The sequence below is a fragment of the Camelus bactrianus genome, chromosome 16, assembly GCF_048773025.1.
Source record: "Camelus bactrianus isolate YW-2024 breed Bactrian camel chromosome 16, ASM4877302v1, whole genome shotgun sequence".
Classification (NCBI taxonomy): Eukaryota; Metazoa; Chordata; class Mammalia; order Artiodactyla; family Camelidae; genus Camelus; species Camelus bactrianus.
This window is the reverse complement of record NC_133554.1, coordinates 2,476,477-2,504,119: the sequence shown is the minus strand read 5'-3', so window position 1 is coordinate 2,504,119 and position 27,643 is coordinate 2,476,477. Positions and strand designations below refer to the sequence as shown.

Sequence of the window (27,643 nt, the reverse complement as noted above, 5' to 3'; positions counted from 1 at the left end):
CTCCGATGTTACACAAAGTGTGCCGTCCAGGGAGGAAGGGGTGCCTGTCAGCTCACTTCACAAGGCGATCATGACCCTTGTTATCAAAGCTCGACAGCACGAGCTTGGAAAAGAAAAATCTCAGATCAATCTCATTCATGACCGTGTGTGAAAAAAAAAAACTTTTAAAATACAAAATCAGCAGCAACTTGGTTGGACTCGGAGGGTGTTATGCTTAGTGAAATAAGTTAGAGTCAGACAAATACCATATGCCATCACTTACATGTGGAATCTAAAAAATACAACAAACTAGTGAATGTAATTTTAAAAAAAAAAGAAACAGACGCACAGATGTAAAGAACAAACGAGTGGTTGCCCTTGGGCAGAGGGCAGGGGGAGGGGCAGGGCAGGGGGAGGGGACTCTGCGGTTCACACTACTACGTATAAAATAAACTACATGGACACATTGCACAGCACAGGGCACATAGCCAATATGTTACAATAACTATAAATGGAGTATAACCTTTTTTACTGAAGTATAGCTGATGTAAAACATTGTGTTTTAAATGAATACTGGAAAGTCAAGTCATAAAAGGAGAGGTGGACAAATTTGACTCTGTATTTTTCAAAAGCTATGTAAGTTTAAAAAAATCCAAAACCAAGTTAAAAATGAAGTTATAGACTGGAAGGAAGTATGTTCAACACATGTCACAGACAAGGGATAATTACCCAGAATATGTAAAAGATGTCCTGCTGGAGAAAGCCTGGCATGTTTGGAGAGCAACCAGCTGTCTCTTGTGGCTGCAGCATAAAGCGTTCTGTGTGTCTATGTGCGTGTGTGCGCATGCGCACCTGCATGCTACGTTCCACACTTTTACGCAAGGAATTCTTTTGACTTAAAATGCCCTTTCCCTGTTTTCTTCCTGGATGTGGAAAAGACTCCATGAAAATTAGCATTTCCTTCCTTTATGCTTCTCTGGCTTAACATCCTCTATGAGACAAGCTTTAAAAGCCTACAGTCCATTATGATCAGTATTGTCTGTCTCCCTGACGATCGTGACAAAACACCACAGACCAGGGGCTTGAGCAACAGCGATTCATTTCCCGCAGCTCTGGAGGCCGGAAGTCCAAGATCACAGGGCCAACCCACTCAGCTTCTGAGGACAGCTCTCTTCTGCGCCTGCAGATGGCCACCTTCTCCCGTGTCCTCACGTGGCCTCTGCTGCGTGTGTGCACGTGGAAAGCTCTCTCTCTTGCTGGTCTTAGAAGGCCACCAATCTTATCCACTTAGGACCCACCCTTGTGACTTCATTTAGTCTTAATTACCTCCTTAAAGTGCTATCTCCAAAGGTCGTAATGGCATTTAGGGCTTCAACACAGAATTTGGTTGGGAGGCAGAGGACACAAATCAGTCCTGCCAAGTAGTCTACCCCCAACAGCTGTGTTTTATTAAACGATCTTACAAATCTGTGCCCGTCCTCAGCATGGGCCACAAGCCCACCCCTGTCCTCGGGATGAGAGTATCAGGACGAGCTTGGCTGTCGTCGGCCTAATTTTGTAGAGACAGCTGAGGAAGGGATGTGCCCACACGTCTAGGAGCCAGCATGAGGTGGTCCCAGAGAGAGGAGGGCGGAGAGGGTGAGCGTGTGCTCCAAGATGCGTTTGAAGGCTCTTCAAGGAGGAGGTGAAGCTACTCTCTCTCCAGCGGTGGGAGGCGTGGAACCAGACACCGAGAAGGCTCCCCAAGGCTACGCACTTGCAGCCTAATTTCTGGTGGATGCTCCCACCGTCTGGGCAGCATCCACTCTCCTGTCTCTTTATTTTGTCAGAAGAGGCTGCCAAGCCTCAGAAGGGCACGACAGGGCTGGTCTTTCTGCGGCCACAGGCACTCACAGCCCCACAGTTACTCACTCTTGCCCAACCATACAGATTCTGCTGTTTGAAAACCTTCCACCCAAGAGACAAAGGCGGACAGCAGCAGGAGCTGGGAACAGGTGTCAGCAGAAAGCCGCACACAGAGAGACAGCCAGCACAGTGTCCCACCAGGACCTCCACCAGCTCCTGGGGCGGCAGCCCTGCTCGTGGCCTCGGCTGGCCATGCCCATCAGTTCTTTCATCGTCATCCTTTGCTGCGCCATCCAGGGGGCCCCCAAGAAAAGTACCACGTCACTCAAGAACACTAGAACTCTGCACCTCGCCAGGCCTGCCACTGAAAGTTTACTTTTGCCCAGGCTGTTAGACAGGGTGCGTAGCGTACACACTCAGAGTTTACTGGGTGCAGCCAGGTGCCCGGCGCCGGTCACCTAGAGAGAGACGCTCCCTGCTGTCAGTTCACAAGCAACGTGGAGAAGTGCGATGGGTAGTCTTAGGTGTCAATCTGGCCAGGTGACAGTACCCAGTTCTTGAATCAAATGCTAATCTAGCTGTTGCTGTGAAGGCATTTTCTAGGTGTGGCAAACATCTACAATCTGCTGACTTTTAAGTTAAAGAGATGACCCTCAATAACGTGGGCGGGTCTCATCCGATTCGTTAAAAGGCCTTAAGAGCAAAACTGAGAGTTTCCAGAGGAAGAAGAAAGTTGGCTCAAGACTGGAGCCCCAGCCTGCTGTCCCACCCTACTGAGCAGGCCTGGCCGGCTCCCAAGTTCCGTAAGCCGATGCCTTGAAATAAATCTTTGTTTCTGTGTGTACTGTATATACACACACACAGACACATAGAATTTATTTCAAGGAATATAGCCATAAGATAAACATAGATATAGATCTATAGACATAATTTATATCTCCTAATGGTTCTGTTTCTCTGGACAACGCTGACCGTACAAGGAGGCTCACACAGACACGAGGGGTTACTGGGCAGTGCCCTGGGTAACTAGGGGAAGTAACTGGGGAAGCCACGTACATGGTACTCCGCAGTGTAAGTCTAAGTAAGGCCCTCCAGATTTGAATCTCGGAGCCATCATGTACTAGATGCACCGTGACGCTGGGTCAGTTCCTACATTCTGTAAGCCTCAGTTTCCTCATCTGTAAAATGGAGGTAGTATCTCCCTCCGAAGGTTACTGCGAGGGGTCAGAGAGGTCATCTACCTTGCACAAGAGCGCACAGCTAGTAAGTCTGAAGCCAGGATTTAAACTCTGGACTGGACGCCTCCAGTGTGTGTGCCCTCAGCCCTCTGCCGTACCACCGTCTCCTCGGGAATTACACTTCAGCTTTGTTCTTTAACAGGCGCTTGTGCCACAGACAGCCCACACACTGTTACAGCTTTGACTCTGCTCTGCAGAGATGCCTCTTAAATGAAGCCTAAGGTGGTAGTCCAGGTTTCCACCACATTCTGGTACTTGGATGTGACCACTGGCTTCGAATCCAGTATGTCTTAAACCCAAACTCATCATCTTTCCTGGCCACTGACAAGTCCTGGCTTCACCTCTCTGGTTGTGTGACCCCAGGAAAGCTACTGAACCCTCCAGTCCCGAGTTCCCACTTGTTCAGTGAGGGGAGGCGGGGTAGGTGATGAGGAAAGTAGACACGTAACACGTACGCAGTACCATCTCCGTGTCTGGTGCATTGTAGGTACTAAATATATTATGGTACTTACTTAGCATCTATTCATTCATTAGCACTGGTTTTCATTAATTTCATACCAGGAAACATGGATTTAGTCCTAACCCACTAGTCTCAGGCTAATTTTCCAGGAGACCATCACTTCTCATTACCCTAAGATGCTACGGTCCCGCTGTTACATTTACATGTTACGTTGGTGTACTGCCATCTAGTGGACAATGCACGAGTTACAAGCCAAAGGGGAGAAGGGCGTGCAGAGAGGCGATGCCCTAAAAGAAATGTTTACCGCGAAGACTGGTCCACGGCATTGTTGGATTTCAACAACTATCTGAAAAACATAAATAGCAAGATGTGTTTTAAATATAAGATAAATTATAAATGAACACTGTGGTAAACTACTAGCTTAAAATCTTACAATCTCTAACTTGTTCTAAGCAAAATTTTAAAAAATGGAAGAATTAAGCATTCTTTCCTGCAACTGACTGCTTTTCTCCATTTGAATCCTCCACGCCCTAGACTGGATGGGACTCCAAGTCACACAGAAGCCACTCAACTAGGGCTGAGGCCTCCTGACTCTCTGCCTTTAACTAGCTAAGCAATTCTGTTCTCCTTTCTGAGTCGGTTACCGTGTTTGGGGCTACGCTGAACATTCTACGTGGATTATCTCCCATAATCATTAAATTACTGACAAGCCATCATTAGTAGTAGTGATGACTGAGTTTTTTATTTCTCCCTTCAATTCTGTTTTTGCTGCATGCATTTTGGAGCTCTGTTACCAAGTGCATATGTTTTTAATGGTTATGTCTTCCTGATGAATTGAACTTTTTATCAATATGTAACATTCTTCTTTGTCTCTTGTAACAGTTGCTTTTTGTCTTAAAGTGTATTTTGAATATGCCATCTGACCTCATGGCTTCTGATGAGAGAAGCAAGCTTTCCATCTCATTGAGCACCCTCCATCTGCGATGGGCAGTTTTGTGGATTTCAATATTCTCTGTCACTGACTTTTGACAATTCAGCTGTGTGTCTAGGCGTGGACCTCTAGCTCATTTTACTTAGAACCTGCTGCGCTTCTTGGGAAAGCAGTTTTGCTTTTTCCAAGCCTTTCATGAACTTTGAGAAGCTTCCAGTCATTAATTCTTCCTTCCTCTTCCTCTCTTCTCCCAACACAAAGCGCACGTTGGTATGTTTGATGGTGCGCACAGGTCCCTTAGGTTGTGTTCAGGCTTCTTCATTCTTTCTTTCTGCCCCTCACACTGCATTACTTCAACTGTCCTGTTTTCAAGTGTTCTGATTCTCCCATCTGCCTGCTCAGTAGGTTGAACTCCTCTAGTGAGTTTTTCATGTCAGTTACCGTGCTTTTCAGTTCCCAAGCTTCTGCTTGGTTCCTTTTTGTAACGTGTGTCTTCACTGGCATTCTCATTTTGTTCGTAGGTCATTTTCCTCACTTTTTCAGTTCTTTGTCCAGTTTCCTTTAGCTCTCTGAACATGTTTAAGACCGATGATAGAAGCCTGGCTTTAAAGTCTGGTCTTCCCCAGGGAAGGTTTCTGTTGAATTTTTTTTCCTGTGTGTAAGTCATACTGTCTTGTTTCTTGCACGCCTTACAATTTTGTTGTTGTTGTTGTTGAAAACTGGACAATTTAATATCAGATGGCAACTCTGAAAACCAGACTACCTGTTGCCCCTTACCTTTAGTGCTTGTTTTGGGGGTTGCAGGGGTTTTTAGTGATTTCCTAATTCTGTCAAGTCTGTATTCTCTGTCATGTGTAGCCACTGAAATCCCCACTCAGCTTAGCCCTCAGCTAATAATCAGACAGAGACTTCCTCAAGTACCTGAAACAGCAGGCCTTCCGCCTTTTGCGGAGGGGCTTGCAGACTGGGGCACATCGTCAACACTCCAGCTGTTACAAAATCCGCAACAAAAAGGGACTTGCAACCTAGGCCCAGATAATTACTGCCGATGCTCACCAGCTAGAGACCCTGAGGAACAGGCCTGTGGTTGAACCAAACTGGGTTTATTAGCACCTCTGCACAAGGGAGACTGCACATCATGGGGTGTCTCAGAACAAGGCTGCTGGGATGAGCTGATTAGAGAATTTGGGCTTGCTTAGGTGATTTCAAAAAGGGTTCCATGAATCATAGTTTGACTCTGGATTTTACACTAATTCTATGAGCGGCTGTCTTCATTTCAACCTAGGCAGCAGGAGGCACAGCGTGGTCTGCAGCTGAATTCAGCAGAGCAGCAGCCGCCTCCCACCCCAGCGGGCTGGGGGTGTTTGGTCATTTTCTGTGCTTTACGCAGTATTCTCTTCTCTGTGCTCCAACAGGATTCCAGAGTGCCCTCACTTCTGTCTTGCTCCCTCACAGGCACAGGACAGTCCTGTCAGATACTGGTGTCATGTAAAATTATCTGCCCAAGGAGGACACGCCAGCCTAGCTGCCAGGGCCAGATCAGCTTCCAGGGCACGGCTGTCAGGGGTTACTTTCCTTTCTTTATGCACAGGACTTTCATGCGCATAATTACGCACGGGACAGCTGGAAGCTGCCAGAGCTGAGACCAATTTCTGGCCACACACAACTGTCCTCTGCTCCACGAGCTCCTGGCGTCCCTAGACTCCACCCAGTGAAACAGCCAAACTTTGTGTTAACCAGCCCCCGTTAACACCACGTAACATCCAACAAAAGCCCTCCCTTGGGGACAGCACCGCCCCACGAGAAGCACAGCCCTGAATATCCTCCACCCAACCCCAAATCACATTACAGACAGACACACACCTAAGGGAACAGCAGCCTGCGCCCTCACAGGACGCTCTCAGCACGTTGTGCTTTCATGGCTTCACATCACATTTAGCTAAAACAAAAGCCCAGATCAGAAGCTATTTATTTACTGCAGAAACGATGCCAAGAGCATTTGCCACAGCAGCGGCTGGTGTCCTGCACATAAGCCCCACACGAGCACTGAGCCAGCTCCTGACTGACGTCCCTTTGTCCTTTTTCCCCTACTAAACAAAACCTCACTTTTTTCAAGGCAGCGGCGTGCCCAGCTACATACCTGCTTCCCCAGACTTCCTCACCCCTGGGTGACCCGATTTTGGTCAATGAGATGTCAGCAAAAATGAAAGTCTACTGTGATTTCTGAGAAAACTTTCGCTTTTCTCATAAAAGGGGACAGACTCCACCGGAACGTCCATCCTCCTCCCTTGCTTAAAAACAGATGAGTCATCTTCAGCTGTGACAGTCATCTTGTGACCCTGAGGCACGATCATGGGGACAAAACCAGCTCTCTCGGAAGCCAGTAACTGACCAACGTCAGCGAGGGCCCACTTTCCCACCTCCTTTGCAGAAACACACTCACTCCCTTTGCTTCAGCCGTTATTTGTGGGGTTTTCTGTTACTTGCAGGTAAACCAATGGCTAACAGAGAAAATTAACAGTTCAACATCAGATACCTGAAGGCGTAAGAAAGGGAGGTTTATGTTAAAGCTTTAATGTTAGCACCAACGGGACCAAACAGTGTTCAGATTATATGAGGGGGAGGGGTTTGAGTTAAACCTTCACTTTTCATAGCAAGAAGCCAACAGCTGACGTGTCAGAAGTGGCTGAGTCAAGAAGCACTGTGAGCACAGTAAGCATGCCACCTAGGATGAGGGCAAATACCTCCAAATACAAAAACCACAGCAGTCGAGGAGGTCCACTTCTGGGGAGCAGAGCAGAGCGAGGTCAGACGTGATTTCTTTGTGGCCTTTCGGCACTACTTGGTTTTCTGACCTTCAGTGCTTTGATTACTATCATGGTCATCATAGTGGAGAAAAGTTATAGACGGGATTACGCTTTTTCTTGGCACTAAATTTAACTTCTTCAAGAAATCAAATGCTTGCTCCTTTTTAGAAAAACAATCTAAATCTTTTAAGGAATTGCTTCCTGCTTTTCACAAGAATTACTTTTTCAACTTTATTTTCAATTTAAAAAATGTACTTGACACACAATTTGAGAACGTGTTCCTGGCAGGCAGCAGACTTTGGTTTCACCTTCCTAGCCGTGGTTTGCAGACGGGGGCTCAGGGAGCTCCTTGGAAACTGGTAGTCAGGGCTGAGTGGGCGACTCCAGGACCTCCAAGCCCGCTTCCTCTAGGGCAGCCCTGGTTTGCTCACTACAGACACTCAGCTCTCACACGAGACAGGAGAGCTCCCCTGGTGTGGGCATCGCCGCACTACGCGGGAGTTAGCGCGGCTGAACCTGACCTGCAAGCACGCCCGGTTTGGCTTCACATGTTTTCTTTTCTCCTTTTAAAATTTACAAGCATTAAAATACCAGGTTTCATATAAACATCCAGATTTTCCACTCCTTTTGAAATACATTCCTGAGTGGCAACAAACAGCTGGAAATGAGAACCTTCTGGTCCCCTTAGATGGAGGTGGACTCTCCAGTTTTCACCTGGCCAGCTTCACCCGTCTGGTCTGATCAGAACCAGAGACCCTGCACTAAGGGACAAGAATCCAGTTTCCTTCCCTGTAAAAGGAAATAGCACAGAGCAGTGGAGAAATTACCAAATTACGATGTAAAACTTCTTCTGAGTATTACTTGTCGGTTGTGCACCCATATTCGTCAGCATAGGCTATTATGTTGTTATGCTACGGAAACAAATTAACTAGGAATCAAGTGGCTTCACACACCAAAATTTTATTTCTCACTTACGCGGAGTGTCCCACAGGAGCAGGTGGGGGATTCTGCGCTACAAGCCACCCAGCGGCCCCGCCGGCCGAGGCATCGTCTCGAGCGCCGCTGGCCGCCACAGAAGGGGAGAAGATCAGAGAACCTCACGTCAGTTTCCTCGCCCAGAAGTGACACAGGTCACCTCCGTCACATCACACTGGCCGCACGGGATCACGTGGGAGCTGGTGGGCCGCGTAGAACAAGCAGGGTACCGGGCACGCATCACCGCCACTGCTACACGCGCCCTCCCGTCAACGACTATCCCAGTCTTAGCTCCGCATCTGTACCATGGGGTTGTTCACAGCCTTTCCTCCCAGATGAGGTCGTGGGGGACAATCAAATGAGGTCGCATGTACATAAAAGAGCTCTGGATGAGCCCTGAAGAGTTTTACAGTTAGAGCATCGCAGTACCTTCATGCCACCCCCTCTACACAGCGCCCCCACCCATGTACCCCACAGCTGCGGGTCAAAGATCAGGAGCCCTGCGGCTGCAGACACCATGCTGCTGTAACTTTAACTGCAGACAATCCACCCGTCCTCAAGGCTGGCCCAGATGGAAGATAAAGGGACAACACCACCTGCTCCCCCAGCCCCTTCCAAGCAGGTATTCAGTCTTGATCAAACAACCGACGTGGGTGTGGCGGGTTTTACTTTCCCAAGAGGGCTGCAGCAGCGCCTCCCTTCCCACTGCTCTCGTCACAGTGTAATCTGGACCCTCCCATCAAGCTGTGGGCTCTGTATCCCCTCCCCTTGAACTCAGAGGGACCTCAGTGACTGCTTCAACCAACCCAGTATGGCAGAAGTGACCTTACGTGAATCTCAAGGCTGGTCACAAAAACACCACGCACTTCTCTGGCTCTCCAGGGAAGCCTGTTTTGGACCCCAGCTGCCAAGTTGTGAGAAAGCCCAGGGGAGCCTCTAAGGAGAGACGACCCAGATGGTCACAAATGCAGGGCTTCCAACCAGCAAGCTGGCTGAGGTCCAGCTGACAGCCAGCACCAACCTCCAGACCCGTGAAGGCACCCCAGATGTTTCCTGCCTCCCAGCCAGCGTGCAGACCCAGCCTTCAGACCTCTCCGCGGATCCCCACACTGTGCAGCGCAGAACAGCTGTCCCCGCTGGGCTGCACCCAGACTCCCGACCCACGGCTCACGGAAGCACGATTAACACGGCGGTGACACTGCTACGTTCTGGGGGTAGTTTTTAAGCAGCAACAGCGCCTGGAACAGCTGGACCTGTTAGCACCTGTAATGTTAGCTCAATTACCACCCAGAGAAAAGACCAAATACCTACCTGCGAACTATGACATCTCAAGTACTAAACTGATGGACAGAACCATGAGGGATGCGAAAGACATACTGCAGTGCTAAGAATTCAGTTGGGCTGTAGCGATGGAAAAACCAGAACAATAGCACTTAAACAAGACACAACTTTGTGTCTCACTTCAGACGGGTGGTTCAGGACAGCTCTCCCCACCAGAGGGAATCAACCTCTACCCTCTCTCTCTGCTGTTCACAAACTAAGGCTTCCGCCCCATCGTCCAAGATGTGTTCAAGTGCCATCCATTCTGCCTACGCGTCCGCCCACAGGGGTGGGAAGGGGAGAGGACGGGCAGGCCGTCCTTCCAAGACTACTTCCCGGAAGTGTATCCAAGGTGCAGCAAAGAAATCTGGGAAAACCGTCTCTGCTGCCATGTCCTGGCCAGGAAGTGGGAAATGAGTAGAAGGAAAAACAAGTATCGGGGGACAGACAGTAGGCCCTGCCACACGCATACTGCAGAATTCAATACATGTTTGGTTTAGGACTGCAGCCTCATGTAACAACAGTCAACTCAAGAACGGGACCAGTGTGTCTCCCACTGGACTCTCAGCCCTGAAGACTGACGTCAGCCCTTCCAGGTGAAGTGCAAACATGTGCTTATGCAGCACCAACCTTCCCCACCAGATGAGTATAAATAAAATGGGAGTCAAGCACTTAACAAATCAATGACTTAGCAAATTCACGATTCTTAAGAAAGGAAAGGACATTTAGAGACAGTATTTCCTCCAGAATCAGTCATGCACCCTGATGGGTCCTCCTGTGATCTGTGTTTCCTTGGGCAGGTCGCTCAATAACCTGAAGTCCCGTTTCATCACCTATAAAAGGGCATCGCACGCAACAGGTTGGTCGTGAGGATCAAAAGAGAGGATGGGTGTCAGAGTGCTTTATAAACAGTAGCTTTATACAAATATAAAGTTATGCACCTTCAAAGCTATCACTCCACTAGACAGTTATTCAATTAAACAAAACATCTTCAAAATTTTTTAACAATGTATAAATACAGTCACAAAATAATCTGTTGATCAAAAGTTTACAGTACCTACAACAGAATTTACAGATGCCTATAACTTACAGATTGTTACATATATTGCTTTGTTTTAAGAAATACCATTAATACAAATGCATGATTTACAATATCCCCATTTTAGCAAGAAAAAAATAGATCCATAAAATAAAATGTCTTCTAGGCATTTATAATGCCAGTTATTTAAATGCTTTTTCTCACTATGACATAAGAATAACACACTTTTAGTGGTGAAAGACGGATTTCATCAGGCCAAGGACCAGGGAAGAGCTCCTGGGAAGCTCCAGAGCACAGTCTGGCTGTCCCCCCCCCCCCAAAATAAATAGAACAGCAGCAACCCCGAGGTACCCCTTAAACATAAGCTACGAAAACTCTATTTATATTAACTGGGCCTTAAGTATATGACTTGTTATAAATAAACAAAATCTAGCCCACGTTTGGTTTTTAGGTGTCTGTGAACGCCTAGGAGAAGAAGTTCCATCATGAAGTAGATATTAAGTGTAAAATTAACAATTATTTCTAACTTAACACATAAGCCAAAATGCTCACTCTTACCGTGGAAGCAAAACTTTCTTCTGAAAATAATCTACAGAAATACTATGTAAACACATTAAGAGTTGTGAGATAGACTCACAACATCCTTCTATGTTCTGTGGGTCAAAATGCAAAGGTCTCCATCCCATCTGCATACGTTGGCGTGCACACACTGTGCACCCTGAACCAAATTTTGACGATGTTTCTACCCACACCATGCCTTTAAGCCCCAAATGCTAGAAAGAAAATAAAAACTTAATTAATATGAAAACTACTTTTCCTTTTTAAGTAAATTTTAAAATGGAAAAACAAACCCAACACTTCTCTTTGCAAGAGATACTGAGTCTAAAGGTTCAGAGTCAAGACCCTCGTCGGTTGTCTCCAGTGTAAATTTAGAACACACAGGCTGTCACTCTCTTCAGGAGGGCTGACCGTCTCCAGTGGTCTGCAAAAGACAAACACCTCCTTAATACTGAAAGCTATTCTATTTAACACACCAGATCCAAAGCACCAGGAAAACATTCCGTGTTTGCACACAGAGCCAGCTGCTACACGACCTGGCATCTTGATGTTAAAATCTATGGTCATGCTGGAGAAGTAAAGCCATGGGCCCACCCAGACGTCCAGCAAGTCAGTCTCACTTGAGCAGAGCATCGCCAGGGGCCACGGTAAGGCTACTGACCCTGGCCAGGTTATGTCAGACTCCAGGTTCAGTTTCACCTGTATGCAATGTCCCTGCCTGCTTCAGAGACACTGGAAATCCTAAGGGAAAACCTATTAAGCACACACTTGACATCTACCATAAGGTGGCCAGTCCCCAGCAACAGAATGCTGGGACTCTGCAAACACCCCTGGGGGGAGAGTCATGTCCCCACAAGAACACTCATCTTCCCTACTTTCTTATACAAGAGAAACCGTGCAGCAGAGCGGAGAAGACAATGAATTTCAACAGAGGAGAGCTGGCCTTGGCCTGAGCCTGAGCCTTGTCACTTGGCAGCTGTATTTGCCTGAGAAGTTCCCTCACTTCTCAGGGCTTTAATTACAAATACAATCCTTGGAGCAGCAGCACCAGCGTCACCTGGGAACCTGTGAAACACCAAATTACGGGACCCGGCTCCAGATTAACTAAATAAGGAACTCGGGGGGGGGGGGGGGTCCTGCAGCCTGTGGCTGAGCCTCCAGGTGACTCTGATGCGTGTCCAAGGCAGAGAGCCCGTCACTGTCCCCTGGAACTTCACCTGCCCAGCCTGCTACACGGACACAAACATGAGGTGCCACTCACACCAGCAACTACCTGTGAGCACTACTTATCCCACCGAAAACTCTGACTTAATCTTCATATTGAGAAACTATAGTAAAACCTGTATGTTCTTAAAAAAAAAAAAAAACTGAGTACTTCAAAACAACCTTTAGTGATACAGTCTTATTATGTTTCTAACTCGTTCTTACTATAAACCCGGAAACTATACAATATCCATTCTTCAAACCTGTTCATTTAGAGCCACCAGAAGTAATGGAAAGCAACTGAATTTAACATAATTTTAAAAAGATAAGTTATCAAAATGAACATTTATCTCTCTGGTTTTAAAATAATTTCAGGACACTGACAATACATTTCTGGAATATCCTAAAAGCCACCAAAGAGAAATTAAAATAACTGTATCATCATCTCATACTTAAATAAATACAACCCTTTAAAAACTTTCTTTTAAGTAATTCACAAAAATTAAACTCTATATAAGAGTTAGAAATCATCACTGCATTAGTCACTGACCACAGCAAAATTACCCTCATGTCCAGAAAACACTTACTTGTCTTAAAAACTGCTTTCCAAGGTACGATGTAGCCATGCTGGTTAAATTCTTTCTACTGCCCACTTTGCATCTGATGTAGCCGTACAGGTTGGCACCTTGCAGCACCACACCCATGACGACCACCGCCTGGAGAAGGGAACAACCAGCGGTTACGGCCCAACACTGACTGACTGTCCCCTCCGCCACAAGGGAGACGGCAGGCTGAGGTGGGAAAGAGAAGGGGAAGGCAGCCTTGTGAAGTGGGGTTTGTGGCTGTTGAGACCCCCTCCCTCCCAGAACAGACCCACCCAATACGTGCTCGGCACCACCCAACAAGTGTCCACTAACACGGATGCTACGTGCCAGCCCCCGGCAGCCCCAGGGGTGCAGTGGGGGGGGGCCATTCTCGTTCTAATATTGTCCGTGGATCTGTGAGTAAAGATATAAAAAAAGTAAATGAGACTCAGAAGGGGCTCAAATGTTAATTATTCCCTTAAGAAATCCGAAAGAATGGGGAAAAAAAAACTCCAAAAGAATGGTCAAGACAGACCAAGTTCAACACACTGAGAGCAGGCAAAAGTGAATTCTGCGCTCTGCTAATGTGTGTGTGATGACTGGCTTCTGAGAAAGCCAACCAGTGCCTCAAGGCAGCAACCAACAGGTGCTTGCCTTCCGTGACTCGGGAGGGAGGGGGACAGAGGGGAGTGGAGGGGGTGGAGGGGGATGGAGGGAGGGGAAGGAGGGGGAGGGAGCACGGGGGGAGATGCACTTGGGCAGAGTTGTTTCCTCCCCGTGGCCGTGATCCTATAGGTGGCCCCACGAAGACCATTAAGGATTGAGAATAAGAAACTCAAGGCTACTATTTAAATACTATGGAAGAAAGGCTAGTGAGAACAACACGAGGAGACGCCATGGTTAAATATTCTGGAACAAGGGTTGACAAAGTCTTTCTGGAAAGGGCCAGATGGTAAACATTTTAGGCTTTGCAGGCCATGTGGTCTCTGTTGTAAATACTCCACTGTGTCCTTCTGGTCCCAAAGCGGCCACAGGCAGTGCGTAAACAAACAGGCAAGGCTGGGTTCCAGTACAGATTCACAAAAACTCGGGTGCTGGGCCAGACCTGGCCTGAGGCCAGTCTGCCCAGCCCTGTTCTAGAGAAAACAGCTGCTCCGACAGGCAGGAGGACCGACAGCCGTCAAGCCCGCCTCCTCAGAGAACAGAGGCAGGGAAGCTGGGGGCACCCCCTTCCCAGCCCGGAGCGTTAAGCCCACCTTTCACACGCCCTTCCCTGCTCCACTTTAGGAAGTGGAAACAGAAGTGGAAACAGCGCAAGAGAAAGCCTGGGCTGACCCCCAGGCGGAGGCGAAGGCTCCAGGGCCTCCTGGATGGTCTGAAGCAGGAGGCGTGACAACCAGAACAGAGTGACCGGGACACAAGACCTCCAGTCCGCGCGTGAGAAGGCAAACCCCACGCCGGGCCGGCCAAGGCGGCCACACCCCCTCCCCACACCTGCACCCCCAGGCCACCCACCTGCCGCGCACGCCGAGCCCAGGGGTCTCAGACGACAGGGAAGGCCGTCGAGGGGAGTTCACCCCCGGGAAAGCGGCACACAGACGGCCTGGGCGGAGCTGCCCCTGCGAGCCCACGCGAGACGGAGAGACGAGGGAAAGGCAGCTACACAAACCCACAACCAAAGCAGAAAGGGACACAGCCCGCCAAAGGCAGGCGAAGGCTGCTCTGGAAGAAACCCAGTCCTCCTAAGTCAGAGCACCCCGGGAAGACTTCTCCCTGCGGGAGAACTAAAGGTAGGAATTCAGAGACAGTGAAGGTGAGACAAGGCACCAGGAGCAGAAAATGGTGCTGGCAGAGCTAAGGAAGTGCAGAAAAGCCCCTGCTGACCCCCAGCCTAAAGCAGCACCTCACCCTGCTGCCCACTCCACTCTGTCACCGTGTCACCTTCCTCCCAGCCGCTCCCTCCCTGTCTGCCTGCCCACACCCTGCTCCCCCAGGACTCGGGGCTCTCAGAGCTGTTACCTTGTTTCTCGAGCCCCTAGTCCTGTCCCCAGCGGCCAGGACAGCTCTGGCACGGGGCAGACTCCTAAAAAGATTTGCTGAGGGAATAAACAGAACAGAAAGAGATGAGAGATAAAAGCAATTAAGATAGTGGGTGAGAACAGATAAAAAGGACCCAACACAGAGGTAACTGGTACCTCAGAATTAAAGACGACAAAAAAAATAGAACGCAAATAAATGTAAAGACTTAACAGAAGATAATTTTCCCAATTTAAAGCAGAATCTGTGCCTGCTATTAGTGGGACACAGTCTCCGGAAAAAGCACTATGGAAAGATAAACATGAGGACAACCTGGTTACATATGCTATTTTAAAATTTCTAGAATGACATCAGAAATTCTTTGTCAAAGGAGAAAAATGCCTCACTCAGTTACATGGGGGTTCATAAGCCTGGCCTCAGATTTCTCTGCAATATTCAATATAAGAAAATGATGAAGCAACGTCTTCTGAATGCTGAGAGGAAGCAGCTGTGGCCCAAGAATATTAACTGAGCCAAGAATAATTCTTTATTCAAGAATAAAGAATTTTTTCAAGAAAAAAGAAAGAATAAAGAACTTACCCAAATATAAAAAACTTATTCAGAAAGAAAGAAAAAAGTGAATTCAAGAATAAAGTCAACGGCTCAGATTCTTGAACATGACAGAACCAAAAGAAATAACACCCACAGGTTTTTTGGAAAAAAAAATCACCACTGATGAAATCCAGCCAACCAAGAGGTAAAAGGAGAAGCTGCAACAAGACCACTGAGCTACTACGTTTAAAAACAGACCGAAGACTGAGCAACCAGCAGCAAATACCATTTCAAAAGGAAACGTTTCCCCTTTTAAACAGAGTCTCTGAGTCAATACACAAGATTAAACGTGTTACTTAAAATAACTAAAATAAGGCCACCACCACCAAGAACCCAGGGCTGGCAGCAGGGAGGACAAGGTGGGGGAGGCACAGGGGTGTGAACTCTACATCCTTTGCAGCAGATCAACAGACACTAAACACATGCCCCACTCGTGACCGAGCGCACGTGAGAAAGGTAACTGCTAGAAAAACTAAAAATAGACAATAAACCTTCCAATCTCAAAAGGGAAAGTATGTACGTAGGCGCATTCACAAACAAAGAGAGAAGCTATACAGCAAAACAGACAATATTACAAACGGGGAAAACACACAATTAAGGCCAAAATACACCTGGTATCTATAAGCATTAAGTCAGATAAACTCAGCTATTAAAAGAACAAGACACACACAGTTAGGTCAAGTGACAGATTATACTTTCCAAAGATGGCAGCAGCTGTATCTCCTGCTCCACATGCTCTTCTGGAACCTTCCTGCCCACTCAGGCTGGGGAGCCTATTTTCCATTCCCTCGAATGTGCAAAATCGAAAAGTGATGTGACTTCTGAGGCTAGATGTCTGTTACAGGCTGACTCTGTCCTCCCAAAATTTATTTATTTATACGTGTATCTCTCTATATATCCCCCAGTACCCCAGAATGTGACTGTATTTGGAGTCAGGGTCTTTAAAGAGGTAATTAAGGTAAAATGAGATGGCTGGGGTGGACCCTAATCCAATGTGACCGGTGTCCTTACAGGCAGAGGAGGTCAGGACAGACAGGTAGCGGGAGGACCACGTGAAGCCATCTACAAGCCGCAGAGAGAGGCCTCCAGAGTTGGGGGGAAATTAGCTTCTGCTGCTGAAGCCACCAGCCTGTGACATTCAGCTGTGGCAGTCCTAGCAAACTAGCGCAGGTGCAAAAGGTAATGCAGCTTCTGAGCTGAAACACTCCCAGCGGGAGCTGGGACCTTCCAAGTAAGCAGTCTCACTGCCGTGAGGCCACCGGGCCATGAGAAGGTCCCAGCAAGCCATGTGGGAAGACCAGGTGGGAGGCCACGGGACCTCAAAGACAAGATGCCTCACCAGCCCCGTCACGCCATCGCTGTCTGACCACAACTGCGAGAGATCCCAAGTCAGAACCTTCCAGCAAGCCCTTTGCAGGCTCCTGAACCAGAGAGGTTGCGAACGCTCATAAAACAACTGCTGTAACAGACAACCGAACAGGTTACCAACCGCTATCCTCAGAAAAGACCACTGTTAGTTCCAAGCTAAGCCAAACGTCTGGAGGACACTCAACATCCCCATCCGACAAGATCAGGTGATGAATGTAGGAATCACTGAACAAGGCGGGCTAAATCAAAACTCCGCTAGGCACCAGGAGAGCTGGTGAAATGGAGTCTTGCACAGAACGCTGCTCCTGGCACTTGGAGAAAAGCAGAGATGGGAAATCGAACTTGGGAGATACACAATGAAGCTGCCTATTCAAGATGGGTCCCTGATGTCAACACAGATGGGCAGGTGCTGACTACCAACCACCCATCAGCCACCTGCAAGGATTACCGACCACTCCACGCTGACACTCACCAGCCACTTCACTCTGAAGGAGAAGAGGGCACTGAAGGCAAATACCACCCACAGCACTGGACAGGCAATGAGTCCCAACCAGAAGATTCTTGACTCAGCCTCTGAAACAGTTTTACTCTCTTGAGAGGAGGCCTACAAAAGAACATGAATTTAATAACCAATGTCTTGTGATATTCATCAGCAAAGAGTTTAACATTTTTAATGAAAAACACCTTACCCTCAGATTCAAACAAAGTAACAGACAACCCAAGTCCTAAGTCAGAACCCCTGCCCCCAACCCACCTCAAACAAAACAGCAGACCTACCACGACTGTAACCTTCGCAACTGGTCTTAGTATACTTCGCTTTAAATCAAGAATGTTCCGTTTTCAGGGCAAAATGGACAGTTTCTCATCACCCAAGACAATCAGGGTCGGCTCTGACAGGCTTCTAGTCATTCCTCCTCGCACTTCTACTGTTTATTCATAAGGAAGCTCTGAAGGATACCTTCTTCAGTGAGGATCCAGGAAATCAAGGCTACAGTCATCCTGGAGACTAAAAGGTCAAGTCAGGGTCCAGAAGAGGAAATGGAATCGAGGGATTCTGGACATGACCACAATGTCTCAGCAATACCCAGGAATTTGAAAGGGCGCTGAATTGTTTCCAAGGTAGATTTTTATCAGGACTACTGACTCACTGAGCACAACGCTGCTTTCGGAGAAGTCCTTGTCAAGGCCCTTCCAAGCAGAAGGCAAGCAATTTAGCTGGTGCCGTCTCCAAGAATTTTGTCCTCTGCCTCCCAACTGATCTCCACTGCCGATAAGCAGGCTAGCTCGAAACAGACTGAGGTCCCCTAGGACTTCTGAGGGAACCACCCGAAGAACAGACTGCTCTGCTCAGCTCAGATCTTCTCTCCAGTTGCAAACCTTCTCTTTCTCCTGCCCACAAACGGAGGACCACGGGGGCAAGGGCAGACGAGCTCCCGAAAGCAGTTACACCAGGGAAGGCAACACCAGGCTGAGGCGGCTCGTGGAAAGAGCTCCTTTCTCTTGTCTTTGAGGTCCCGTGGCCTCCCACCTGGTCTTCCCACATGGCTTGCTGGGACCTTCTCATGCCCCCTTTCTCCCTGGGGGCAGCTTAACACAAACTCTGAGCCAAAAGCCTCTCAGAGGGTTCTTTCCTGCACACGGCTTGTTTCCAGTCTGAACGAGACAGAAAGTTTCAGAAGGCCCTCTGGTAAGTGCTGCCCTGCCCAGTGACTTGGCACAGCTCTTTGTGTGTAGATTACATCTGAAGTATTTCAGTAACTCACCCTTAAATATTCGATAATATTTACACATAATTTATTAAATGACACTCAAAGAGAAAAACAGAGGCAGTTTACCTTCCTGGACTCAAACACCCAATGGCTTTTTCCATCTTCATCAATGTGATTCCACCAGCGCAGGCCAACCATTAGTCTACCTGTGACATTCTGGTAAAGATTAACATATACACACACATTTAAAAACGTTATTTAAAGAGCTACCATGATATCCCATCTTAGTGTTACATTTCACAAAGAAATCATCATCTTTACCTCCATAATACTCAGTTAAGGACCACTACACAACAGGCCCGGACAAAAGATTAAATCAAATGCAACAGCAGACCCAGCAGGGGTGGAGGTGATGGGTAAGCAGATCCATGAACATCGCCCTCTTGTTCCCTCATGAACTCGTCGTCCTTTCTCCGGTTCCCTAATGTGTTCCCAAACCCCTTGTTCTTCTGGGACCTACTTTTTCCTCTATGTCCTGACCATAGCGACATGTATTTTATAACTATGTATCTCTAAAAACAGTTGATACGAACTCAGTGTTTGTGTCCCCCAGATTCACATGTCGAAACTCTGCCCCACCCCCCACCAGGTGATGGTGTCAGGAGGTGGCGCTCCGAGAGGTGACGGGACCAGATGAGCTCATGAGGGTGGAACCTCTGCTGATGGGACTAGTGCCCTCACCAGACTTTCTGCCCCTCTGCTCTCAGCGGGGTGAGGAAAGAAGCGGAGGTCAGCAGTCTGGAACCGGAGGAGGTCCCTCACCAGAAGCCGACCACGCGGGCACGCTGATCCTGGATTTCCAGCCTCCAGCACTCGGAAAATAAATTCCTACTGTGTGTGAGCCACCCAGTCTATGGTGCGTGGTTACAGGCACTGGCCTTCATTCAGCACTGGAAATGCACCAAGCTCTCTCTCACTGACGAAACAAATTACTTCGAGAGCTTTCCTAATGTAATGAAAGGAATACAGGAGAAGAAAAGGAGGAAACTTAAAGACCAAACCTGACTTTGTGGAACTGTTAACATTTAAAGGCTAAGTAAAAGAGGAGAGCTGGCCCAGACTGAGAGCAGTCAGGGCCTATCTCAGAGGTATTTTCAAATGACAGCTCTTTATTTTCAAACTCCTCCATTCTCCCATTTTCCAATTCTTTACTTTCTGCTTTTACTATTGCTTATTTTCCTAATTTCTCTCAAGCTTACTACTTTTGTTTTTAAAATTTCTGTACCTCTAATAAAAGCCTTTGGTCTATTGCTTTTCCTCCGAATTCAGCTTTAGACACACTTCAAAAGTTTGAAAGCAGATGATCATTATCATTAAGCTGTAAATAATCTATATTCACAGTTTTTGTTTCCTCTTTGAGACAAGATACTTAGCAGGCAGTTGTGACAACCACTTTTCATTGGTTTCCAGTTCTGCTGCGCTGGGTTAGAACACGCAGCTGCTTCAGACAGTTTATTTGGACTTTCTTCACAGTGGTATTTAATCAGCTTTTATAAGTGCCCCACAGGAGCGGAACAAGAAAGTATCACAACTCTACACACAAGGTTCCAAATACTGCCGTGAAAGTGACTTGGCTATTTCACTCGGATTCTTCAGAACTTAACCATTTTTTGTCACTTCGATGTGCCGAGGACAGCGGTCTGTTAGACTTCCACCACAACAGTGTTCCTCCATCTTCTCCAAGTGTTTGACTTTTTAAATGTCACAATTTTAGTTAGATCTTTTTGGCTGGACTTTTGACTTCTGACTCAATGTTAGAATTCTTATCTTTAAAAAAAGAGTTTAATCAAATTACATTTATTGTTATAGCTAACGTGCCACTGCTCCTCTCATCCTGCACGCGGCCCATGACATTTCAGCTTCCTTGACGCTTGCCGTTTTCCCGTGTCTTGCTGTATGAGCTATGTTTCAGTTGCTCCTACCTTCTCCAGTGTTATGGAAGACACACAGCCTTGTTTTAAATTTTACTAATAGTTACCAATAAAATTTTTAAACCTTTACTTAACCTTTTTTACTCTATTTGCCAGAGTAGAGAACAAAAGCCCCATATAGGTCATAACATTTAAGTTCTTTTTTTTTTAAATAATTTTATATCTTTTAATTTCTCTCTTTTATTTTTTAAATAATTATCTCTCTTCTTTTGACAACTGCACTGAGATTTACTTATGACACATCTGTGTTTTAACTAGATTCAGAAGCCCACATACCCCCTTCCCAAGTCCATTTAATAACGTCCCCATTCTTGACCTCTTAATTTCATCTCAACTGTTTGCACTTCTACAAGTAATTGTGCCACAGATAAAAGGGTGACTTTTTTAAGCTCTTCGTGTTTTCTTTTCTTAAAGGGTTATCAGAAAATATGCTTTCTGGCCACATTTTTTAAAACCCTAAACCTACAAGGATTTAATTACAACAGTTTAGAAATTAGCAGGAAGAATCGACTGAAGGCCATGTTCTATTTGGCTAAGCACAAATTACAGGAAGGAACAACAAAAAGAAACATTTCTCAAAATTGTGACCAGGCTACAGCAAATACTTTACAGCATAAAGCAATGTAAGAAATTCAAAGGATACAGGCCAAAGAAGACTGTATGAAAGAAAAGCCTACAAGAAACAGGCCTTCGTAATCTTTATTCTCAGCATTTGGTGGCTCATGGAAACTGACCCTCAAGCCAACCACTTCTGATATCTGTCAGAATCAACAGATCTAAAAACGGCTGGCTTGGTGGCCGTGAATAGACTGGTAACATTTTACCGGGTTTTTGAATCAATAATCATGTCTCTGATATTCCAAAACCAGCTGTTGTCTTTTTTTTTTTTTTGCCTTTGATTCCCCCCCGCCACTTTTTACTATGAAAATTTCCAAACACACAGAAAAGTCAAGTTTTACAAGTGAATACCCGTATACCTACCACCTAGGGTCTGCACTTAGTGTTTCACCATAATCACTGTATCACATGCCCCTCCACCTACACACCTATCCATTCATCCATCCCTCCCTCTACCCACCACTGCCTTTGAGTCTGAAACCACTTCTTACACGCCTTTCCAGCCCTACAGCAGGGTTTCTCAACCACGGCGCTACCAGCACTGTGGGCCAGATAACGGATGCAGGCGGCTGTCGCATCCGCGCACCTGAAGGCGTTCGGCGGCATCCCTGGCCTGAGCCGGTCTGAGGCCTGCAGCATGCTCCCCACCCCAGCTGTGACCAATGTCTTCAGGCATTGACAAGCGCCGCCTGGGGGGCAACATGGCCCTGGGTGAGGAACACCGCCCTAGAGCTCACACAGGAGCCTCTGCAGCAGTGGACACTTGAGGATCTGTGGACAAACTCTCCTGAGGTCCCATCCAGAAACCAGACCCAGCACAGCTGATGGTGACCCTGAAGCAAAACCAGTGATGTGGGCTAGAAGCAGTACGCAGGGTCTGCAGCTGCCAGTCACATTTTATTTATATGTTTAACTTCAGAGCTGATGTAGGCTAACATAAAGCACACAAGTCAGTAGTGCAATAACCTCTATATGATCTGATCTAACCAGCATTTTGACACAGATGAGGCCTGAAGTAACAAAAAGATAAATTAACATCAATACTAAATGCTCAGTGTCATTGTTTTATTGTTTATGTCATTCAATCTCATCATATTAAATAGGATTTTAAAAATAAAAACAATCAAACCTACCTTGACTGCCCAAAAGTCACATGACAACAACAAGATAATTGTCACCATACAGGCAATAAAGCTGCTGCTGAACAATTCACAGAGAAGATAGACTATAATTGCACTGACTCGAAAGAATAAATGGAAAAATGATGCCACTGGGTGTCTGAAAATCAAAACATAACGAAAGAAATGCAATTACATTTTACGACAGTTACTGCAGATGTAGATGACAACGTTTCAGCTGTAACAGAACCGTACAGTCTTGTCAAAATAAAAGATGACTTGAGGAAGAAGCAAACCGCCTGTCTCTTTTCTCATTAAATCCCATTATTTGACTAGACCCTGTGTTTCTGTTGTCACAGAAAACACACTATGTAAACACGACTTTAACACCTCATTGATTGTAAATTTTCCCAAAATGCATAACAAGAATCTTTACCAAGCTTGGAGAAATAAGGAAATTATACTCTTAGGATAGACTTATTTTTACCTGTCTAAAAATCATGCCCGAAGAATTTCCAGGCCCTCAGAAATCACTTCAGGCACTAAGACAAAGTAACCATCAGGTTGTTTTATTAACAACCTCACAGAGATATAATCCACGTGCCATACAACTCAACTATTTAAAGTGTATAATTCAGTGATTTTGGTACAGTCGCAGAATTATGCAACCATCACACCATCAGTTTTAGATCTTTTTCATGACCCTAAAAAGAAACCCTAACCCATGGGCAGTCACTCCCCATGTACCCCAATCCCACCCCCCTCCAGCCCTGGGCAACCACCAATGTACTTTTTGTCTCTGTAGATTTATCTATCCTGGACATTTCATACAAGTGAAATCACATAATACATGGTCTTTTGTGACTGGCATCTCTCACCTAGCATAATGCTTCCAAGGTTCTGGCAGAATTTGATTTCATTAAGTGAATTTCTTTAGAGAGAACAAAGTTTGGAAGAGAAGTATGTTTGGCATGATGTTTTCATATTAGTTGATACAAAAGATGCAATTCTGAAATATGTACAACAAATCAGAATGTAATGTTATCTACAGAAACTCGTAAAGAAATGGTGTGTTCTTGGTAAACAACAGCCAGAATCAAAAACACTGGTGTTCAAATAACTGCATTTGCAAACTTGAAAACTCAGTACTGGGTAAAATTCTCTATGCCAGTTATTCCCAGAGAGAAAGTGAAATGTCATCTTAAAGATCAAACTGTAATACACAACATTTGCCAGCACGTCACAACCACTCTGCCTGGAAGGGAACCCGCTGCTGGCACCAGTCAACAGGCAGAACAGCCCGAGACAATACAACTCTTGTAACTAAGCCTCATACCTGATTTTGGATTTTTTCGGTCTGTTAGTCGTCTCCTCTTCCGCATCAAACAGTGCAACATCTTCAGTGTCATCGTTACTGTCCTAACAGGGAAGTAAACAGCCATGAAGCAAAATGAAGTTCAGTCCTTGCAGGCCTACTACACGCAAGGCGGCACGCTAGTCAAAATGGAAGACAACGGTTAAGACATGGCCATGGCCACCTGGAAGGCTGGAAAGGGCCCAAGGCGGTTCCCTTACCCCGACCCCAACCACCTGGCCAAACCCTCCACAGCAATCCAGGCACCTGCCGCCTCCATCCCTCGCAAGATGCTGCCAGTTCGTGTAGGAACCACCATCAGCGGCTGATGCTCTGCAAACTCACCCCACCACTCTCAGCAGCGCTCTCCCAGGGCAGAGAAAGCTGAGGCTGTCGGGATAAATTCAAAGGCTCTGGGTTCTTTCGCAAAATCATCTAACTGCATCCTTTTTCCGACCCCTGCTCACACATCTGTGTCCTTTTATCCAAGGCTAAGCCAGCTACTGGTGCTTGGAATCCCTTCTTTTCCCACCTCCTCAGAGGCTTGTTCTGTCACTTTACCCTGTATTTCCGCTTGTCTGGATATTCAAGTCTTTCCCAAAGAGCAGGTGCATTCAACTCACTTATTTAAAGTGTATAATTCAATGATTTTTGGTATAGTCACAGAATTGTGCAACCATCACACCATCAGTTTGAGAACTTTTTCATGACCCTGACTCAGCTCCCCAGATGATGCTCACGTGCAGCCAAGACTGAGATGCACCACATGACGCCACAGAAGAACATGCTGAGGCCTTGCCATCCAGTAACCAGGGTGACATTTTCCCATTAGATCATTATCATTCTCCCACTTAAAACCCACAGCACTTTGACTGAAAACAGACTTCATATGAGGACAAATCACCATCTGGCCCCTGCCCAGCTCTAACTCCTTGTCTCAGGCCACTCCCCCTTTATTAACTGTGGTAGGCTGAACAGGGCCTCCTCACCCCTGCCAAAGAAGTCCAGGTTCTAATCCCCAGAACCTGTGAATATGAACATTTACTTGGCAAGAATTTTGTAGAAGTGACGAAATTAAGGAGATTGGGCTGGGGAGTCGCCTGGATTATCCAGGTGGCACCAATGATGCAATCACCGTGGTCCGGAACACAGGAGGGTCGGGTTAGAGGCGATGAGACAAGGAAAGCTGAGGTCAGAGAGAAACTGAAGATGCTACGCTGCCAGGTTTGAAGAGGAGAGAGTGTCTGTGAGCCAAGGAAGACAGGCAGCCTCTAGGAGCTGGATAAACTCAAGGACAGATTCTCCCTGAGAGCTTCCAGCTCAGCCCACACCTTGATTTTAGTCCCTTAAGACTCATTTTGGGCTTCTGACCAGCAGAACTTTTAGATAATAAATTTGTATTAAGCCACTAGGTTTACGGTAATTTGTTACAATAGGAAACCTATACAACAGCTAAGCCCCTAGCAGGCTGGCCTTCTCTTCAATGCCTTAAACACGCCCCACTTGTGCCCTATCAGGTCCTTCTGCACTCTGTCTGCAACACTCTTTTCTCTTACCCTGCTCTTTGGAAGACCGGCTTCATCTCATTTATTGAATAAATACTGAGTGCCCACGATGTGCACTAGTTTAAGTGGTACAGCCAAAAACAAGAAAAAAGACAACTAGCTCTGCACTCCTGGAGTTGCATCCAGTAGATGGAAAGGTGGTGAGCACAACTGTGGGGCAAAATCAGGAGTCTGGCTGTGGATGTGTAAGTTCCAGGTGCTGCTATTAAGAACATCAGAATAACTGAGTGAGGAGAGGAGGGACCACCAGGGTGTCCTGAGCATAGGACTGACACATTCTGACTCATGTTAGAAGGAAAATTCTGGCTACTGCATTAAGACTCTGAGAGCAAAGAGGGGAAAGAGGGAAAGACAAAGGCACACAGCTGGGAGGCTGGTCAGGGGGTGAATCTAATGATGGAGCCAAGAAGTAATGGTCTGGTCGAGGGTGGATGCAGTGCAGGTGGTGAAAAGCAGCCAGATTCCGAACACATGCTAAGGCAGAACCGACAGGATCTGCTGACGGGTGGACGGAGGGCTCAGAGGAAAGCAGTCGAAGAAGATTCCAAAGTTTCTGTCCCGAGCAGGTAAAAGGGAAACCAGTACACAAGCAGAGGGCCCGGCCTAAGGCTGGAGCACAGACGGGGCAATCTGTAAAGCAAAAGCAGCGCCTGCGGGAGGTCGTGGGCAAAGCTGTACAGGCAGGTGGTGTGAAAGTTCTCCGAAAGCTTCCGTTTTCTCAGGGAAACAAGCCGCAAGGCTCTGAGCTGAGAGAAGGTAAGAAATGCTGACGGTCTGAGGGAGAAGACTTGGAGAGTAGCCTAGGGGACTATGGCAACGCCATAATGACTGCCGGGAGGCCCCCCGGGCTCCCTTGAGGTGCGTGGTCACAAACTTAAGAGGGAACGGTCAGTATGGCTGTGTTTTTCTCCAGCCTCCTGCAGGTTCAGACCATCACTGGATTTTCTCCACTCACGTCACCTCCTCAGAGTGGTCCTTTCTGACCGCAAATCGCTAGGCTGTTCCATTCTCAGATACTTGCTATCATATCACCGTCTTTGCTGTTGTTATCTGAAAATATCTTTATCTCTGTAACTTATTTCATCTCCCCACTCAATCCCTGGACAAGCATTAACACTCCAAACCCGGACAATAAACTGCATTGTTTACACAGCCCTTCCGCAGGGCCTGGGCCAGTGGCTGGGCCACAGAAATCCCTCAGAAAAAAACAGCTATGATAACCCAAGTTAACGTGCACGATAAACAGTGCTTTTTTAAATAGGAAGAGATTCTTCTTCTCACTAGTCTGGGGTCGTAGACGTGAGGGCTGTAATTAACTCTGAGGAACAGATGTGAGCATGGGAAGGGACCGACCCTTAACCACCTACTTTGACGGCATAAACCTGGACGCCAGGCCCGGCGGGTCCCGTAACCCACGTCCAGGGCGGCGACTGCCTGCCCCTCGCCGGCTCACGAGCGGTGGGGACACACAGAGCGACCCCGCGGACCTCACACCCGCGCTGGCCCTCCTCAGCGCAGCCTAGGCCGCACTCCCCGGACACTAGCGCCGGCCGTCCCGCCCGCCGCCCACCCCGCTCCTCCTCGGGCCCAGCCGCCGCCGCCGCCGCCGCCGCCCTCTCCCGGCGCCCACAGCCCCTTACCTGCTGCAACATGGCGGCCTCGCGACAGCGCCACTTCCGGGAGCCACGTCAGCGCCGCAGGCGCAGCCGCCGGGCGGGGATCCCAACAGACGCGGCCGTCTCTCCACAGGCCAGAAGGAGCCGGAATACCAGCTTCCGCCAGCCCCACTTCCGCTTCCGGGCCTGGGGGCGGGGCGCGTGTGGGCGGGGCTAGAGGCGCTGAGGGGCGGGGCTATTGAGGGCGGGGCTAGAGCGTGGGCGGGGCGACTCGGGCTAGGGCCGGGGCCGGTCCAAGCAGGAGAGGAAAAACCAGCTGGGAAAGGAAACTGGTGCAGCTTTAGGGGCAAAGTTTCATGGTTAGTCAGGTGGAGATGTTGGTACTACCTACGAGGTGTCCTCCCCGGCGTGGACGTCCTCAGAGTGGAGGTGGGGGGCAGGGTCGTGACTGTTCCATAGTTTTCATTTTGTTTGAATATTTTACGACGATGTGTACTGCCTACAGTATTTCTTTTGCACCTTAAATTTTAGAAACAATTGAAGAAAAAAAGATACTCTCCTGCGAAGGGGTAAACAGTTACTACGAAGAACAAGGCAGGAGGACTCTAAACAGGGAGGGTCTTCTTATGGGAGGAATATAGACCCCAGGAGACAGTACGGAGTGAGAGGCTGAGAGAGTAGGCCCTGGAGTCTGAGCCCCTGGGTTTGTCCCGGCTCCTCCACTTACCAGTTATCTA

General features: G+C 47.4%; 2 protein-coding genes across 9 annotated transcripts in view; both read right to left on the bottom strand.

Moving 5' to 3' along the window:
* CDRT4 (CMT1A duplicated region transcript 4) overlaps positions 1-22,480 on the bottom strand; it is a 71,112-nt gene extending 48,632 nt beyond the window's left edge. Inside the window, exons 1-2 of one of the 4 annotated variants that reach the window (XM_045509531.2) lie at positions 22,387-22,480; positions 3,827-3,868 (exon numbers count right to left, since the gene is read on the bottom strand). In XM_045509531.2, coding sequence (XP_045365487.1) covers positions 3,827-3,848 — 22 coding nt within the window. In that variant the 5' untranslated portion in view covers positions 3,849-3,868; positions 22,387-22,480. Of the gene's footprint in view, positions 1-3,826; positions 3,869-6,593; positions 6,686-17,407; positions 17,500-18,770; positions 18,858-22,386 lie in introns of those variants that run through there. The other 3 variants (XM_045509532.2, XM_074342129.1, XM_045509533.2) reach the window with 3 other exon arrangements.
* TVP23C (trans-golgi network vesicle protein 23 homolog C) overlaps positions 1-27,080 on the bottom strand; it is a 71,401-nt gene extending 44,321 nt beyond the window's left edge. For 2 of the 5 annotated variants that reach the window (XR_012499354.1, XM_074342127.1), the window contains exons 1-6: positions 26,931-27,080; positions 23,708-23,790; positions 22,387-22,531; positions 18,771-18,860; positions 17,408-17,539; positions 3,827-3,868 (exon numbers count right to left, since the gene is read on the bottom strand). Coding sequence is in view for 4 of the 5 variants with exons in the window: in XM_074342127.1 (XP_074198228.1) it covers positions 3,827-3,868; positions 17,408-17,539; positions 18,771-18,860; positions 22,387-22,531; positions 23,708-23,790; positions 26,931-26,942 (504 nt within the window). In the remaining variant the exon portion in view is untranslated. Of the gene's footprint in view, positions 1-471; positions 3,869-10,453; positions 11,577-12,942; positions 13,147-17,407; positions 17,540-18,770; positions 18,861-22,386; positions 22,532-23,707; positions 23,791-26,930 lie in introns of those variants that run through there. The other 3 variants (XM_074342124.1, XM_074342125.1, XM_074342126.1) reach the window with 3 other exon arrangements.
* Positions 27,081-27,643: the final 563 nt, after the last annotated feature.